General features: G+C 39.6%; 1 protein-coding gene across 1 annotated transcript; it reads left to right on the top strand.

Moving 5' to 3' along the window:
- Nucleotides 1-14,766: 14,766 nt before the first annotated feature.
- LOC309648249 (uncharacterized protein) lies at nucleotides 14,767-15,042 on the top strand (the record flags this gene model as incomplete). The annotated part of the gene is made up of 1 exon (XM_082436709.1): nucleotides 14,767-15,042. A coding segment is annotated over one exon (228 nt), but the record flags the coding sequence as incomplete, so codon positions are not given.
- Between the last annotated feature and the right edge of the window lie 1,994 nt (nucleotides 15,043-17,036).

Genomic DNA, 17,036 nt, shown 5'->3' on the forward strand with positions numbered 1-17,036 from the left:
ACGTGTCTAAGTGTCATGATGGGAAGTCATCTGAGATGATCTGCTAACTTCCCTCAGTCCATTTTAGAAGAAGAGAAGAGACTTTGCTTGGCAAGCCATGAATAAATGGGAAATGCATTGTAAGAAAATCTTGAGGTAAAGAGAAATGTGTCACTACGTAGCCAGACCCTTTTGAAACCATTATGGGCATCAAAATGGTCACCAGATCAAGTGCAGCTAGGAAGGCAGTTGTAGAAGTCAAGGAAGGCGAAAGATAGAAAAGGGTCGTCTTCCCCAATCAAGAAAGGGGAATTTTGATTACAAGTTAGAGAACCTGCCAAATCCCCCCACTGCCATAAACCACGGAAACGGAGAGCTAAGGCAGGGACTCTGTGAGTCATGAGAACGTAATCCATTGAGGAGGTCCTGGAGCAGGACATTTCTTGTTTTCAGAGTCCTTGCCAAGCCAGTTATAGATGGATTTGCATTTTGGTTGGGAAATGATTGGACCGGGCCAGTTTTGGCAGCTCCCCTTCCTCCTAGGTGGGACAGCAAGCCCCAATGAATAGGTCCTCTGCTGCATCACAGCCATCCTCCTGCTACTGTAGTCCCAATTGAATTTGGAGAACGTGGTGAGTAGGATTCTTTAGTTCAAATTTGTTCTTCAGCTTCTGAATGTAGCATTTATCCTGGAGACAGCAAATTTGATGGGTCCAAAATTACCATCATGGGTTTAATGCTACTTATTGGATGGGAACTTGCAATTTGGGCACAAAGTTATATTGTATTTATGAGATTTCTGATACCTTGTTTGAATTCTTGTATTGAAGAAGAAATTGATAGGAAATTTTGACATGAAAGATAAAGAATACAGTATTTTCTCTTTCTTATGCCTTTTTGGTGTCCCTCTGCTGTGATGTTAGAGGCATTTATCTTAGAAGGTGTGAGGTCCTTACATTCTTCCTGATTGTCCTTTGCTCTGTATATGTCATTCTGTTGGTACCTCATGAGAGAAGATGATGATAGCAATAGCTTGTGAGCTTGCCCAGGATTTTAGAGCTTGTGTTGGCCTTTTTTGAACATGTTGTTTTCATAAAAAAGAAAAAGAAATAAAAGTAAAAACACCTGCTTGTTTCTTTCAAATAAAGATATTTTCTTTGGAAAAGTTGTGTGAGAAAAGAAAAGTTTTTCTCTGGGGTGATGTATCGATTTGCTAAAGAGCGAGAGAGAAGTCAGAAATTCATTGAAAGGTATTAAAGATATTAAAGCCCATGCTTAGAGATTGCCGAGATAGTATCTGTTGTTATTACACAAGCTTTTCCGCTCTTCTCTGTAAGAATTCCTTCTTGTGAACACGGTCATATACTTTCTTTCAGATATTAAGACTCCAGAAAGAGGTCTTCTGAACAGCAGCAGTGCAAGCAGCCTTGCCAGCCACCTCCAGTGTGCCCACCTAAGTGCCCTGATCCTTGCTCACCTCCCAAGTGTCCAGAACCTTGCCCACGTATAAAGGGCCCTGAGCCATGCCCACCTCAGCAGTGCCAGCAGAAATGCCCTCCTGTGCCACCTCCCCAACAATGCCAGCAGAAGTGCCCACCCAAGAACAAGGAACAGCTTCAGCGTTTCTATGGATCAGGAAAGGATAAGGACAATTGTCTCACCGAGTTCCACAGCTCCACCTTCATCTTCTCTTTAAAGCCTATCATGGATACAGAAGAAGCTTCTCCACCCTTCAGCCTGCAGTATGCGTGCGGTGATTCCTGTCCGTCAGAGGTTTCCTATCTGAGGCTGCGTTATACCGCTTCCCTCTGAGACGTACCCGAGAAAGCATCACAGAGCCTCAGAAGGAAGAGCAGCAGCTCTCCTCCTGGGCGCCCTTTGAGGAATCTGTTGATATCTTCTGTGTCTGTCTGTCACCTGGACAGGGGTTCCTACCAGCTGAGCATTTGTTCCTTATCCTCCACGTCTTGAATAAAATACAGTTCTTTTGTTTGATGGTAAAAATATTTTCTTTCTTTTACAACCTGCTTTTTGCTATACCATATCATAATTTTGGTTGATTTCTGTCCTTCTTTGACCCCACGTTTCAGGCTCTCACAATAAGTTTTATCTGAATTTTGAGACCTATCGATGATTATTTCTGTATAATTTCAAATCCAGGTTATTTTTTTTTTTTACTTCTTGCTTGATTGATTTGAGGAACAAATTATGTAACTCCTCAGGATTTGAATCCCTTATTAAAATGTAGGGAAAATCACATTTAGAGTGCCCACTTTCTTATGCTTAGAAATTAAATGAATCTGTGTAATTCAGTTAGCACAATGATGGACACATAATTAGCATTTTGTGAGGTGGCCCATCATCACTGTCTGCTTCATCATCACCATCACCACCATCACCACCATCACCACCACCGCCATGTTTGCTCCAGCAGGAAAGTGGCTCAGACATACCTAGTACAGAAAACAGGGAGATTCTTAAACTCTATTACCCTTTCATATTCTGTGTTCATTTTCTTTTCCAATTTAACTGTATTTTTAAAAAACATCTTTATTGGAATATAATTGTTCTACTATGGTGTGCTAACTTCTGCTTTATAACAAAGTGAATCAGCCATACATATACATATATCCCTATATCTGCTCCCTTTTGCATCTCCCTTCCTATCCCATACCTCTATGTGGTCACAAAGCACCGAGCTGATCTCCTTGTGCTATGTGGATGCTTCCCACTAGCTATTGATTTTACATTTGGTAGAGTATATATGTCCATGACACTCTCTCACTTCGTCCCAGCTTACCTTTCTCCCTTCCCTTGTCCTCAAGTCCATTCACTATGCCTGTGTCCTTTCCCTAGGTTCTTCACAATTTTTTTTTTTTACATTGCATATATATATTATCATACGATATTTGTTTTTCTCTTTCTGACTTCCTTCACTCTGTATGACAGACCTCAGGTCCATCCACCTAATTACAAAAAACTCAATATCTTTTCCTTTTATGACTGAGTAGTATTCCATTGTATATATGCACCACATTTTCTTTATCCATTCATCTGTCGATAGACACTTAGGTTGCTTCCATGTCCTGGCTATTGTAAATAGAGCTGCGATGAAGATTGTGGTACATGACTATTTTTGAATTATGGTTTTGTCAGGGTATATGCCGAGTAGTGGAATTGCTGGCCCATATGGTAGCTCTATTTTTAGTATTTAAAGAACCTGTACACTGTTCTCCATGGTGGCTGTATCAATTTACATTCCCACCAAGAGTGCAACAGAGTTCCCTTTTCTCCACACCCTCTTCAGCATTTGTTATTTGTAGATTTTTGATGATGGCCATACTGACTAGTGTGAAGTGATACCTCAGTATAGTTTTGATTTGCATTTCTCTAATGATTAGTGATGTTGAGCAGGCTTTTATGTGTTTGATTTCAATCTGTATATCTTTTTTTTGAGAAATGTCTATTTAAGTCTTCGGCCCATTTTTGGATTGGTTTGTTTGTTTTTTTGATAATGAGCTGCATGTGCTGCTTGTAAATTTTGGAGACTAATCTGCTGTCAGTTGCTTCGTTTACAAATATTTCCTCCCATTCTGAGGGTTGTCTTTTCGTCTTGTTTATGGTTTGTTTGTTGTGCAAAAGCTTTTAAGTTTCATTTGGTCCCATTTGTTTATTTTTGTTTTATTTCCATTTCCCCAGGAGGTGGGCCAAAAAGGATCTTGCTGTGATTCTTTACATAGAGTGTACTGCCATTGTTTTCCTCTAAGAGTTTGATAGTGTCTGGCCTTACATGGAGGTCTTTAATCCATTTTGAGTTTATTTTTGTTTATGGTGTTAGGGAGTGTTGTAATTTCACTCTTTTACATGTAGCTGTCCAATTTTCCGAGCACCACTTATTGACGAGGCTGTCTTTTCTCCATTGTATATTCTTGCCTCCTTTATCAAAAATAAGGTGACCATATGTATGTGGGTTTATCTCTGGGCTTTCCGTCCTGTTCCATTGATCTATATTTCTCTTTTTGTTCCAGTACCATACTGTCTTGATTACTGTAGCTTTGTAGTATAGTCTGAAGTCCAGGAGCCTGATTCCTTCAGTTCCATTTTTCTTTCTCACGTTTGCTTTTGCTATTTGGGGTCTTTTTTGTTTCCATAGAAATTGTGAAATTTTTTGTTCTAGTTCTGTGAAAAGTGGCATTGGTACTTAGATCAGTGTTGCATTGGATCTGTAGATTGCTTTGGGTAGTATAGTGATTTTCACAATGTTGAATTTTTAAAAATATGAAAGTACTAATCACTAAATGCATTGACATGCAAATGTACAAAATTGGACAGTTAGGAGTAAATGTTGGGGAGCAAAGGGTACTATGGCAGGTTGAGGGGACTGGAGGGTTGAAGGAGAAGACAGAAAATGAGCATGAAAATACATTTTTAAAATTACTGTCTTTTAAAGACCTAAAACACATGTGGAAAGAGTAGAAGAAAGAAAAGAGATCAGCCCTAAGTTTGTAATTCACGTAGATTTCAGACCTTTAGTGCTCTGATCCTCTCTCCCCTCCCCAAACCTACTCTCAGTCACTTATACATGAGGGTTCGAGTCTTAAATGGTATCTTCCATTTCTTTCTGGTTTCACACAATTTAAATCTGATATTGATTGTTGGAATAAAAAGTATTTATTTTCCTGATAAAGGAATTTTAAGCATATGACAGCAGTCTAGGGGAGTGTTGGGGTCAGGTGATATGGGACATCCTGATTCTATTAAAAATGTGTTACCACGTTCTACAGTAACATAAAGCCAGTGTTGAAAACTTTTCCTAAATGAGACAGGGCTGCTCACCAGCCATGACCCATAAAGAAAAGTTTCAGTGCCCAAGGGGACAGAGGATAGTTCAGGTCCTGGACTGAAAAGGCAGAAATGAAATCTTTTGCCAGGGTTGGAGAACATACTAGGGCATTGTTTCCTGAACTTCAGTTATTCCCTAAAGGCTCATTATATTTGTTATAATTACACATCACAAGTATCATGTAATATTGATAATTTTTACTTTAAATTCACTTTAAACTAACTTTTTGAATTTCTAATTTAATTGGCCATAGGGAATCAAGTGCATGAAATGGCAGAAGAAATATTCAATTTACATATATGTATGTATATATGCATATATATATGAATAGAGAGAGAGACACACACACACACAGCAAGAGAGAGAGAGAGAGAAGAGACAGAGAAAGAGCCCAATATAGAGAGAGAGATTAGGAAGGCTGGAAAGTCCAAAATATCCAGGGCCAACCCTAGCTGGAAGGCCATCAGGCAGGGGAATTGTCTCTTACCTGGATGGGGGAGGGGTCAGGCTTTTGTTCTATTCAACAGACTCTATGAGGCCTACCCACTTACAGAGGGCAAACTCCTTTACTCAGGGCACTGATGTAAATATCACTCTCATCCAAAAGCATCCTTAGAGAAAAAGCCCGAAAAAAGATTGACCAAATATTTGAGCAACCTGTTCCAGTCAAGTGGACCCATAAAAAATATCAAAAATTCCTTCCAGCACATGGACAAACTTTATAAAGAAAGTAGAGCAGGAAATAGGTTAATTTCACGTATATTCCACTGTGATCAATATGGAAGAATCTACAGATAGCTTAAAGTTATAGTAAAATTATTATTAACGATTAAGAAGTAGTGTATGAATGGCAATTAACATCAACGAACGAATTATTAATAAAGTGATTTCAACTATCTCTTGAATTTACCCCTAGATTTGATGTGAATCAATGTGCTTAAATAATTCATAAATAATAAATAGATTTAAAACTCGTTATTTGAATGGCATTGCCTATTAGATAGGGTTTCCCAATGATTTCAAAGAGACAGGAAGCTAGAAAATTTAAACACTCGTCTGAGCTTTCTTCAAAAGTTGAAGAATCCAAAGAGGTCCTTTGGGGGAAATTAGGTAAGAGCCGGTGGGATGTCACGTTTGGGAGGTATGAGTAAAAGGCTTGGTTTCTATTGTAAGTCTAGGTTCTGATCTGCCAGCTGATTGGAATTATGGTAGGTGATGCTATGCTCCTAGTGAATTCCTTGTGGCCGGAAGTGAAACAGATTTATAAAGTTCATAGGAATCTGACTGTTGGATGTTCTTAATCTGAAGGAACAAAGCAGTGAAAGGAGGGCCCCAGAGGTCACCACTTTGCTAAACGTATCTAAGTATCATGATGGGAAGTCATCTGAGATCATCTGCAAACATCTCTCAGTCCATTTTAGAAGAGGAGAAGAGATTTCACTTAGCAAGCCGTGGATCAAGGCGAAATGTATTGTAAGAAGGACTTGAGGTAAAGGGAAAGGTGTCACCAGGTAGCCATGCCATTTTCAAACCAGTATGTACAACAAAATGGCCACCAGATCAAGGGCAACTAGGCAGGCAGTTTTAGAAGTCAAAGAAGGTGAAAGATAGAAAAGGGTCATCTTCCCCAATCAAGAAAGGGAACACTTGCCTACAAGTTAGAGAACCCCTGAAATTCTCCCACTGCCATACACCACTGAATCGGACAGCTAAGGCAGGGACTCTGTGAGTCATGAGAACATAGTCTAGTGAGGAGGTCCTGGCGCAGGGCATTTCCTGTTTTCAGAGTCCCTGCTAAGCCAGTTATGGATAGATTTGCATTTGGGTTGGGAAATGACTGCACGAGGCTAGTTTGGACAGCTCCGCTTCCCCTTGGGTGCGGCAGCAAGCCCCAATAAAAAGGTCCTCTGCTGCACGACAGCTATCCTCCTGCTACTCGAGTTCCGATTGACTTTGGAGAACCTGGTGAGTCTGATTCTTCAGTTCAAATTTGTTCTCGGGCCCCCGAATGTTGAGTTTATGCTGGAGACAGCAAATTTGATGGGTCCAAAGTTATGATCATGTGTATAATGCTACTTAGTGGATGGGAATTTGGAATATGGGCACAATGTTATATTGTATTTACTAGATTTCTGATACCTAGTTTGAATTCCTCTATTGAAAAAGAAATTAATAGGAAATTTTGACATGAAGGGATAAAGAGCAAAGGGTTTACCTTTTTCTATACTCTTTTCTTGGACCTCCGCTGTGATTTCAGAGACATTTATCTTAGAAGGTGTGAGGCTCTTACATTCATCCTGATTGCCCTTTGCTCTGTACAAAGTCATCCTGTCGGGTCCTCATGAGAGAAAATGGTGATAGGAATTGCTTGTGAGCTTGCCCAGAATTTTTGAACTTTTGATAGCCTTTTAAAAATATGTTGTTTTCATTAAAAAAAGAAGAAAGAGAAATAAAACTGAAACCATCGCTTGTTTCTTCAAAACAAAGATATTTTCTTTGGAAAAGTTGTATGAGAAAAGAAAGTTTTCTCTGGGCTGATGAATAGATTTGCCAAAGAACGAGAGAGATGTCAGAAATTCATTAAAAGGTATTAAAGAGATTAAAACACATGCTTAGAGATTGGAGAGATACTGTCCGTTTGTGTTACACAAGCTGTTGCTCTTCTCTATGTAGGGATTCCTTATTGTGAACACGGTCATATACTTTCTTTCAGATATTAAGACTGCAGAAAGATGTCTTCTCAAGAGCAGCAGTGCAAGCAGAAGTGCAAGACACCTCCACTGTGCGTAACTAAGTGCCCTGATCCTTGCTCACCTAAGAAGGATTCAGACCCTTGCCCACCTAAGCCGTGCCAGCAGAAATGCCCTCCTGGGACAGCTATCCAGCAATGCCAGCAGAAGTGCCCACCCAAGGACAAGTAACAGCTTCAGCTTTTATCTGCATCTGGAAAGGATAAGGGCAATCGGCTCACCTAGTTCCACAGCTCCACCTTCATCTTGTCTTCAAAGCCTATCATGGATACAGAAGAAGCTTTCCACCCTTCACCCTGCAGTATGCGTGTGGTGATTCCTGATGGTCAGAGGTTTCCTATCTGAGTCTGCTATGCCGCTTCCCTCTGGAGACAACTGAGAAAGCACCACAGAGCCTCAGGAGGTAAAGCAGCAGCTCTCCACCTGGGGGCCCTCTGAGGATTCTCTCGCTGTCTTCTGTGTCTGTCTGTCACGTGGGCAGCGGTTTCTACCAGATGAGCAAATGTTACTTATCCTCCATTTCCTGAATAAAATACATTTCTTCTTGTGATGGTAAAAGTATTTTCATTCTTTTAAAACCTGCTTTTAGCAATATCATATCATAATTTTGGTTGATTTCTATCCTTCTTCGATCTCAATTTTCAGGCTCTCACAGTCAGTGTTATCTGAATTTAGAGTTATATCGATGATTGTTTGTATATAATTTCAAATCCAGGTTATTTTCTTAATTATTGCTGGATTGATTTGAGGAACAAACTGTTTAACTCCTCAGAAGTTAAATCCCTCTACTAAAATGTGGGGAAAACCACATTTACAGTGCCTACTTGCTTAGGCATAAAATGTACATGAATGTGTGTAATTCAGTTGCCACAATGCCGGGCACATAACTGGCATTTGAGAGGTGGCCGATCATCATTGTCTCTGTCATCATCACCGTCACCACCATCACCACCACCACCATGTTTGCTCTGGCAGGAAAGAGGCTCAGACATACCTAGTACAGCACAGAAAGAGATTCTTAAACTATATTACACTTTCATATTCTGTGTTCCTTTTCTTTTCCAACTTAACTGTATTTATAATCTGATATGACACATTAAATGCTTTGGGAAATATTGGGATATTGTGCATAAAATTATAGTAGTTCTGAAAACATGGGTAGTACAAATAATGGGAAGTTTAAAGTGTCCTTACCAGGCAAAGCGCTGCCTGCTCTCCATGTGCACAACATGCTCTTCTTACTGTGAAACTCAACAACCTCAGGGTCTTATTATATATTTTCACCTCTGAAGTTACTTTCTTGATTGATTTGACCCCACCTTTGAGGTCCACTGGGGTTTCCAATGTTTATCTAGATTTACAAAATGACTGTTGCTATGCAGCTTGTTTTCTACGTGCTTAGCTTAGTGGTCCAGTAAGCCGTGAATAGGGATGTGTTCTTTAAGCATATCTCTTCTTGTGGTCCTAGATGTAAAGGAGTCCAAGATGCCAGAACTGCAGAAGAAAAAGATCCCCAGATTACTGCCCAAAGCTCATCAGAGTATTACATGAGTGAGAAATCAACACTGATATTTGGGAGTTGTCTCTACTTTAGTTAGTGTTATTTGACCTGACAGAGAATTTAGTTCTGTGAGGTGTGATGCTCCTGTAGAAATCTTAAAATTAGGGCATTGGCTTAAGAGTCTGGAGGTATTTGGCAAGGAATCTGATATTGGAAGCCATCAATGTGGTGATACATTTTATTCAATGGCAAAATGTTTGCAGTAATGTTTGTCCATGGTATCCTGAGAGGCAGACTAAATGTTGGTCACTTGTTGACTTGACCAGGGTATTTCAATAGACATATGTTCAGGAAAAACTTTCTAGTTGGCAGGTCGGAAATTTAAAAAAATGAAAAGGAAAAAATACAGCCCAGATATTCAAAACCTTGTTGAATTAGGAAACGCAACACTTGTAAGCCCTAAAGAGTAAGAGATGAGATTAGAAGTGTTTTTTTTAAAATAATTAATTATTAATTAATTAATTTTTGGCACTGTTGGGTCTTCGTTTCTGTGCGAGGGCTTTCTCTAGTTGCGGCAAGCAGGGACCACTATTCATCGCGGTGCGCGGGCCTTTCCCTCTCGTGGACTCTCTTGTTGCAGAGCACAGGCTCCAGTCGCGCAGGCTCAGTAGTGGTGGTTCACGGGCCTAGGTGCTCCGCGGCATGTAGGATCATCCCAAACTAGGACTCAAACCCGTGTCCCCTGCATTAGCAGGCAGATTCTCAACCAGTGCACCACCGGGGAAGCCCTAGAAGTGGTTTTGAACTTGAAGCCCAATTTCAGTTGACTGTAACAATAGAGAAAAGTTACAAAAGTTGTAGTCTTTCCACCTGTTTGCCAGGGAGCCTCATGGTAATTGTATTATGTTCAGGGATCAAGGCAGCAATTTAATCAGGCCAGAAAATTGTTTCCAGAAAAGGACCTGAGTGAGGTCTCTAGCACATAGTAATGTTTGGACGAACGAATTATGTCAGGTGCCTACTAAGGGAATTGACAACTAAATAAACTATATGCCAAAACGAAAAAGACTGATTTTTCAAGAATTGTAATGACTTTCCAGCCCTCCTTTCCCCACTTTCAACCCTACCTACTTCAGATGTGGTCAGTACAGGTGATTAAAATTGAATATCCCCTATGAGGTGGATACAGGGCCCCAGAGAATAATGGATAAGGGAAGCTCTCTCAGAGAATAGTATCAGAGCCTAAGAGAGGCAAGGAGGAGAAGGAACACAGAGCTTCTCAAACGTTGTTACTCTTTTGTATGATGGTTATTCTTTCATCTTTCCCCTCCAGTTTTATTGAGGTATAATTGATTAAATTGTACACATTACTGTGTATAATGTGGCGATTTGACATATGTGTACTTTGTGTAGTGATTTACACCATAGGTTACATAATACATTAATTACTTCAACAGTAGCCATTTAACTGTGTGTATGGCTGAGTTTTTGCGTGTGTGTGTGTGTGTGTGCGTTTGTGTTTGGTGAGAATGCTTAAGGTCTACTTTCTCAGCAAGTTTCAAGTACACAACACAGTGTTAATATCAAGACTCACCATGCTGTACCTCAGACTCCCAGAGCTTATTCATCGTATGACTACAGACTTGTACCCTTTGCCCAACATCTCCATTTTTCCCACATCCCCCAGGCCCTGCTGAACACCATTCTACTATCTGTTTCTGTGACATCTGTGACTTTGGCAATATAATCCTAAATAAACATTGGCTCAAAGAAGAAATAACAAATACATATAAAATACTTTGTGATGAATGAAAATGAAAAGAAAACATAGAAGAACTTTAAGGATAAATGTAACGCAGTGCATAGAGAGCAACTTACGGCTGGAGGCATGTGTTTTACAGAAGATAAAAGATCTCAAATCAGTAACCTGAGAGACAGGTATGCATGTGTGTGGGTTTATGAAAATTGAAAACTCCTAACACTAAAAACAGCAAAATATAAGCAGTGATTATTTTTGGCCGTTTAATAAACATGCTTATTTTTGAACAGCTTTATGTTTTCCCCATTATATTATATGAGGTAATATTTTTATAACAATTTATCATAATATTTAAAAAATATGTAGTAGTCACTGAAGGTGTGGCTGAGATGGAGGGAAAGTTTATGTCCTGAACTTCTGGCGCATGCCCAGCTGGTGACTCTTTCACAGGTTTCAGGTGTATCCTCTTCTCTTCCTCTCCTCCTCATTGTCCTCTTCTTCCTCCTTTCCCATTATAAAACCACATTCCTGAAAATCTTCCTGATTATTTGGCCAAGACAAGTTACTAGGCCACTTCTTCCTCCTGACTGCAGGAAGAATTATGAAAGATATTAAAGGACTATTACTAAATGCATGGGCAACATTTCAAAGAACTAAATTGAACAGTTAAGGTGTATATATTGGGCAGCGAAGGTAATATGGCTGGTGGAGGTTTCCGGAGAGTTGAAGAAGTAGACAGAGAATAAACGGTGAAAATTTTTTTCTATTACTGTCTTCAAAGCCATAAGCATGTTTGGAAACAGCAGAAGAAAGCAAGCATATCAGATGAGCCCTAAGTCCATATTTCATCTAGATTTCAGACCTTAGTGCTCTGATCTTCTCTCCCTTCCCAACCCCACTCTCAATCACTTATATGTGATGCTCTGGGTTTTAAATGGTATCTTATATCTATTTTTGGTTTCACACAATTGCAATCTGGTATTTACTTATGGAATACAACAGTTTTATTTCCTGATAAAGGAATTTTAAGCACAAGAGGGCAGTCTAGGGAAGTGTTCTCCTCAGGTGAGGTAGGCTATCCTGATTCCATTAAACATGTGTTCCCACATTCTACAGTAACATTCAGTGAGAGTTACAAGTTTATTCTAAGCGAGACACGGCTCTTCACCAGCCATGGCCCATCACGAGAAGCTTCAGTGCCCAAGGGGACAGCATAGAAAAGAGTAGTGGTTCAGGGCCCAGGATAGAAGAGAGGAACTGTAGAAGAAATGTTGACAGCTAAATCTCTGAAAAGGCAGAAAGGAAATCTTTGGAGAACATGCTAGGACACTGTTGCCCGAACTTCAGTTATTCGCTAAAACCTCATTATATTTGTCATAATTCCACACCACATGTATTACATAACATTAATAATTTTTAATTTAACTTCACTTTATAATAACTTTGAACATTTTTAATTTAGTTGACCATAGTTAATCATGTACATGATATGGCAGATGAAATATTTAAATTATATATTACAGCATATATGTACATATATACATATAGAAATATGTTACAGAATGAGAGGGACAGAGGAGAGAGAGAGAGAGAGAGAGAGAAAGAGGGAGAGAGAGAGAGAGAGAGATTACAAAGTTTGGCAAACTCAAAATCTGCAGAGCTGAAACGCTGCTGGAAGCCGATCCGACAGGGGAATTATCTTTTTCCTGGGTGAAGGTCAGCCTTGTTCTATTCAGGCCATCAGTGGATTGGATGAGGACTTCCTACCTTATAGAGGGCAACTGCTTTACTCAGGTCACTGATTTAAAAAATACTCTCATCCAAAAGAATCTGTACAGGAGCACCCAGAATAATGTTTGACCAGATAACCGTGGACCCTGTGACACTGAAGCTGACCCATAAATTAAGCATCAAAACTTCCTTCCAGCACAGTAACAAATTGTATGAAGAAAATAGAGCAGGAAATAGGTTTATGTGACATACGTTCCACTGGGACCAAAATGGAAAATATAAAAACTAAGTTAAAATTATAATAAAATTGTTATTAATGATTGAAAAATTGTATATGAATGGCAATGAACTTCAGGGACTGCATTTTTAATAAAGTGATTTCAACTTCCTCTTAAATTTATCCCTAGATTTGCTGTGAAACAACATGTGTTTAAATAATTCATAAATATTAAATACATATAAAATTAGTTATTTGAATGGCGTTGCATATTGGGATTCCCAATAATTTCAAAGGGACAGGAAGCCAGAAAATTTGAACAATCCTCTGGGCTTTCTTCAAGGTGAAGAAATCCAAAGAGGTTAGTTGGGAGAAATTAGATAGGAGCAGGTGGTATAACACTTTTGGGCGGTATGAGCAAAATGCTTGATTTCTGTTGAAAATCTAGAGTCTGAGCTGCCAGCTCCTCTTAGTTATGGTAGCTCATGCTATGCTCTTAGTGAACTCCTTTTGGCCTGAAGTAAAACAGTTTTATAAAGGTCCCAGGAATCTGACTGCTGGATGTTCGTTATTTGAGGGAGCAAAGCAGTGAAAGGAGGACCCTAGAGGTCACCACTTTACTGAACGTGTCTAAGTGTCATGATGGGAAGTCATCTGAGATGATCTGCTAACTTCCCTCAGTCCATTTTAGAAGAAGAGAAGAGACTTTGCTTGGCAAGCCATGAATAAATGGGAAATGCATTGTAAGAAAATCTTGAGGTAAAGAGAAAGGTGTCACTACGTAGCCAGACCCTTTTGAAACCATTATGGGCATCAAAATGGTCACCAGATCAAGTGCAGCTAGGAAGGCAGTTGTAGAAGTCAAGGAAGGTGAAAGATAGAAAAGGGTCGTCTTCCCCAATCAAGAAAGGGGAATTTTGATTACAAGTTAGAGAACCTCCCAAATCCCCCCACTGCCATAAACCACGGAAACGGAGAGCTAAGGCAGGGACTCTGTGAGTCATGAGAACGTAATCCATTGAGGAGATCCTGGAGCAGGACATTTCTTGTTTTCAGAGTCTCTGCCAAGCCATTTATAGATGGATTTGCATTTTGGTTGGGAAATGATTGGACCAGGCCAGTTTTGGCAGCTCCCCTTCCTCCTAGGTGGGACAGCAAGCCCCAATGAATAGGTCCTCTGCTGCATCAGAGCCATCCTCCTGCTACTGTAGTCCCAATTGAATTTGGAGAACGTGGTGAGTAGGATTCTTTAGTTCAAATTTGTTCTTCAGCTTCTGAATGTAGCATTTATCCTGGAGACAGCAAATTTGATGGGTCCAAAGTTACCATCATGGGTTTAATGCTACTTATTGGATGGGAACTTGCAATTTGGGCACAAAGTTATATTGTATTTATGAGATTTCTGATACCTTGTTTGAATTCTTGTATTGAAGAAGAAATTGATAGGAAATTTTGACATGAAAGATAAAGAATACAGTATTTTCCCTTTCTTATGCCTTTTTGGTGTCCCTCTGCTCTGATGTTAGAGGCATTTATCTTAGAAGGTGTGAGGTCCTTACATTCTTCCTGATTGTCCTTTGCTCTGTATATGTCATTCTGTTGGTACCTCATGAGAGAAGATGATGATAGCAATTGCTTTTGAGCTTGCCCAGGATTTTAGAGCTTGTATTGGCCTTTTTTGAACATGTTGTTTTCATAAAAAAGAAAAAGAAATAAAAGTAAAAACACCTGCTTGTTTCTTTCAAATAAAGATATTTTCTTTGGAAAAGTTGTGTGAGAAAAGAAAAGTTTTTCTCTGGGGTGATGTATCGATTTGCTAAAGAGTGAGAGAGAAGTCAGAAATTCATTGAAAGGTATTAAAGATATTAAAGCCCATGCTTAGAGATTGCCGAGATAGTATCTGTTGTTATTACACAAGCTTTTCCGCTCTTCTCTGTAAGAATTCCTTCTTGTGAACACGGTCATATACTTTCTTTCAGATATTAAGACTCCAGAAAGAGGTCTTCTGAACAGCAGCAGTGCAAGCAGCCTTGCCAGCCACCTCCAGTGTGCCCACCTAAGTGCCCTGATCCTTGCTCACCTCCCAAGTGTCCAGAACCTTGCCCACGTATAAAGTGCCCTGAGCCATGCCCACCTCAGCAGTGCCAGCAGAAATGCCCTCCTGTGCCACCTCCCCAACAATGCCAGCAGAAGTGCCCACCCAAGAACAAGTAACAGCTTCAGCGTTTCTATGGATCAGGAAAGGATAAGGACAATTGGCTCACCGAGTTCCACAGCTCCACCTTCATCTTCTCTTTAAAGCCTATCATGGATACAGAAGAAGCTTCTCCAACCTTCAGCCTGCAGTATGCGTGCGGTGATTCCTGTCCGTCAGAGGTTTCCTATCTGAGGCTGCGTTATACCGCTTCCCTCTGAGACGTACCCGAGAAAGCATCACAGAGCCTCAGAAGGAAGAGCAGCAGCTCTCCTCCTGGGCGCCCTCTGAGGAATCTGTTAATGTCTTCTGTGTCTGTCTGTCACCTGGACAGGGGTTCCTACCAGCTGAGCATTTGTTCCTTATCCTCCACGTCTTGAATAAAATACAGTTCTTTTGTTTGATGGTAAAAATATTTTCTTTCTTTTACAACCTGCTTTTTGCTATACCATATCATAATTTTGGTTGATTTCTGTCCTTCTTTGACCCCACGTTTCAGGCTCTCACAATAAGTTTTATCTGAATTTTGAGTCCTATCGATGATTATTTCTGTATAATTTCAAATCCAGGTTATTTTTTTTTTTACTTCTTGCTTGATTGATTTGAGGAACAAATTATTTAACTCCTCAGGATTTGAATCCCTTATTAAAATGTAGGGAGAATCACATTTAGAGTGCCCACTTTCTTATGCTTAGAAATTAAATGAATCTGTGTAATTCAGTTAGCACAATGATGGACACATAATTAGCATTTTGTGAGGTGACCCATCATCACTGTCTGCTTCATCATCACCATCACAACCATCACCACCATCACCACCACCGCCATGTTTGCTCCAGCAGGAAAGTGGCTCAGACATACCTAGTACAGAAAACAGGGAGATTCTTAAACTCTATTACCCTTTCATATTCTGTGTTCATTTTCTTTTCCAATTTAACTGTATTTTTAAAAAACATCTTTATTGGAATATAATTGTTCTAGTATGGTGTGCTAACTTCTGCTTTATAACAAAGTGAATCAGCCATACATATACATATATCCCTATATCTGCTCCCTTTTGCATCTCCCTTCCTATCCCATACCTCTATGTGGTCACAAAGCACCGAGCTGATCTCCTTGTGCTATGTGGATGCTTCCCACTAGCTATTGATTTTACATTTGGTAGAGTATATATGTCCATGACACTCTCTCACTTCGTCCCAGCTTACCTTTCTCCCTTCCCTTGTCCTCAAGTCCATTCACTATGCCTGTGTCCTTTCCCTAGGTTCTTCACAATTTTTTTTTTACATTGCATATATATATTATCATACGATATTTGTTTTTCTCTTTCTGACTTCCTTCACTCTGTATGACAGACCTCAGGTCCATCCACCTAATTACAAAAAACTCAATATCTTTTCCTTTTATGACTGAGTAGTATTCCATTGTATATATGCACCACATTTTCTTTATCCATTCATCTGTCGATAGACACTTAGGTTGCTTCCATGTCCTGGCTATTGTAAATAGAGCTGCGATGAAGATTGTGGTACATGACTATTTTTGAATTATGGTTTTGTCAGGGTATATGCCGAGTAGTGGAATTGCTGGCCCATATGGTAGCTCTATTTTTAGTATTTAAAGAACCTGTACACTGTTCTCCATGGTGGCTGTATCAATTTACATTCCCACCAAGAGTGCAACAGAGTTCCCTTTTCTCCACACCCTCTTCAGCATTTGTTATTTGTAGATTTTTGATGATGGCCATACTGACTAGTGTGAAGTGATACCTCAGTATAGTTTTGATTTGCATTTCTCTAATGATTAGTGATGTTGAGCAGGCTTTTATGTGTTTGATTTCAATCTGTATATCTTTTTTTTGAGAAATGTCTATTTAAGTCTTCGGCCCATTTTTGGATTGGTTTGTTTGTTTTTTTGATAATGAGCTGCATGTGCTGCTTGTAAATTTTGGAGACTAATCTGCTGTCAGTTGCTTCGTTTACAAATATTTCCTCCCATTCTGAGGGTTGTCTTTTCGTCTTGTTTATGGTTTGTTTGTTGTGCAAAAGCTTTTAAGTTTCAT

The sequence above is a fragment of the Balaenoptera physalus genome (assembly GCF_965194825.1).
Source record: "Balaenoptera physalus genome assembly, chromosome: 1".
NCBI classification, from domain to species: domain Eukaryota; kingdom Metazoa; phylum Chordata; class Mammalia; order Artiodactyla; family Balaenopteridae; genus Balaenoptera; species Balaenoptera physalus.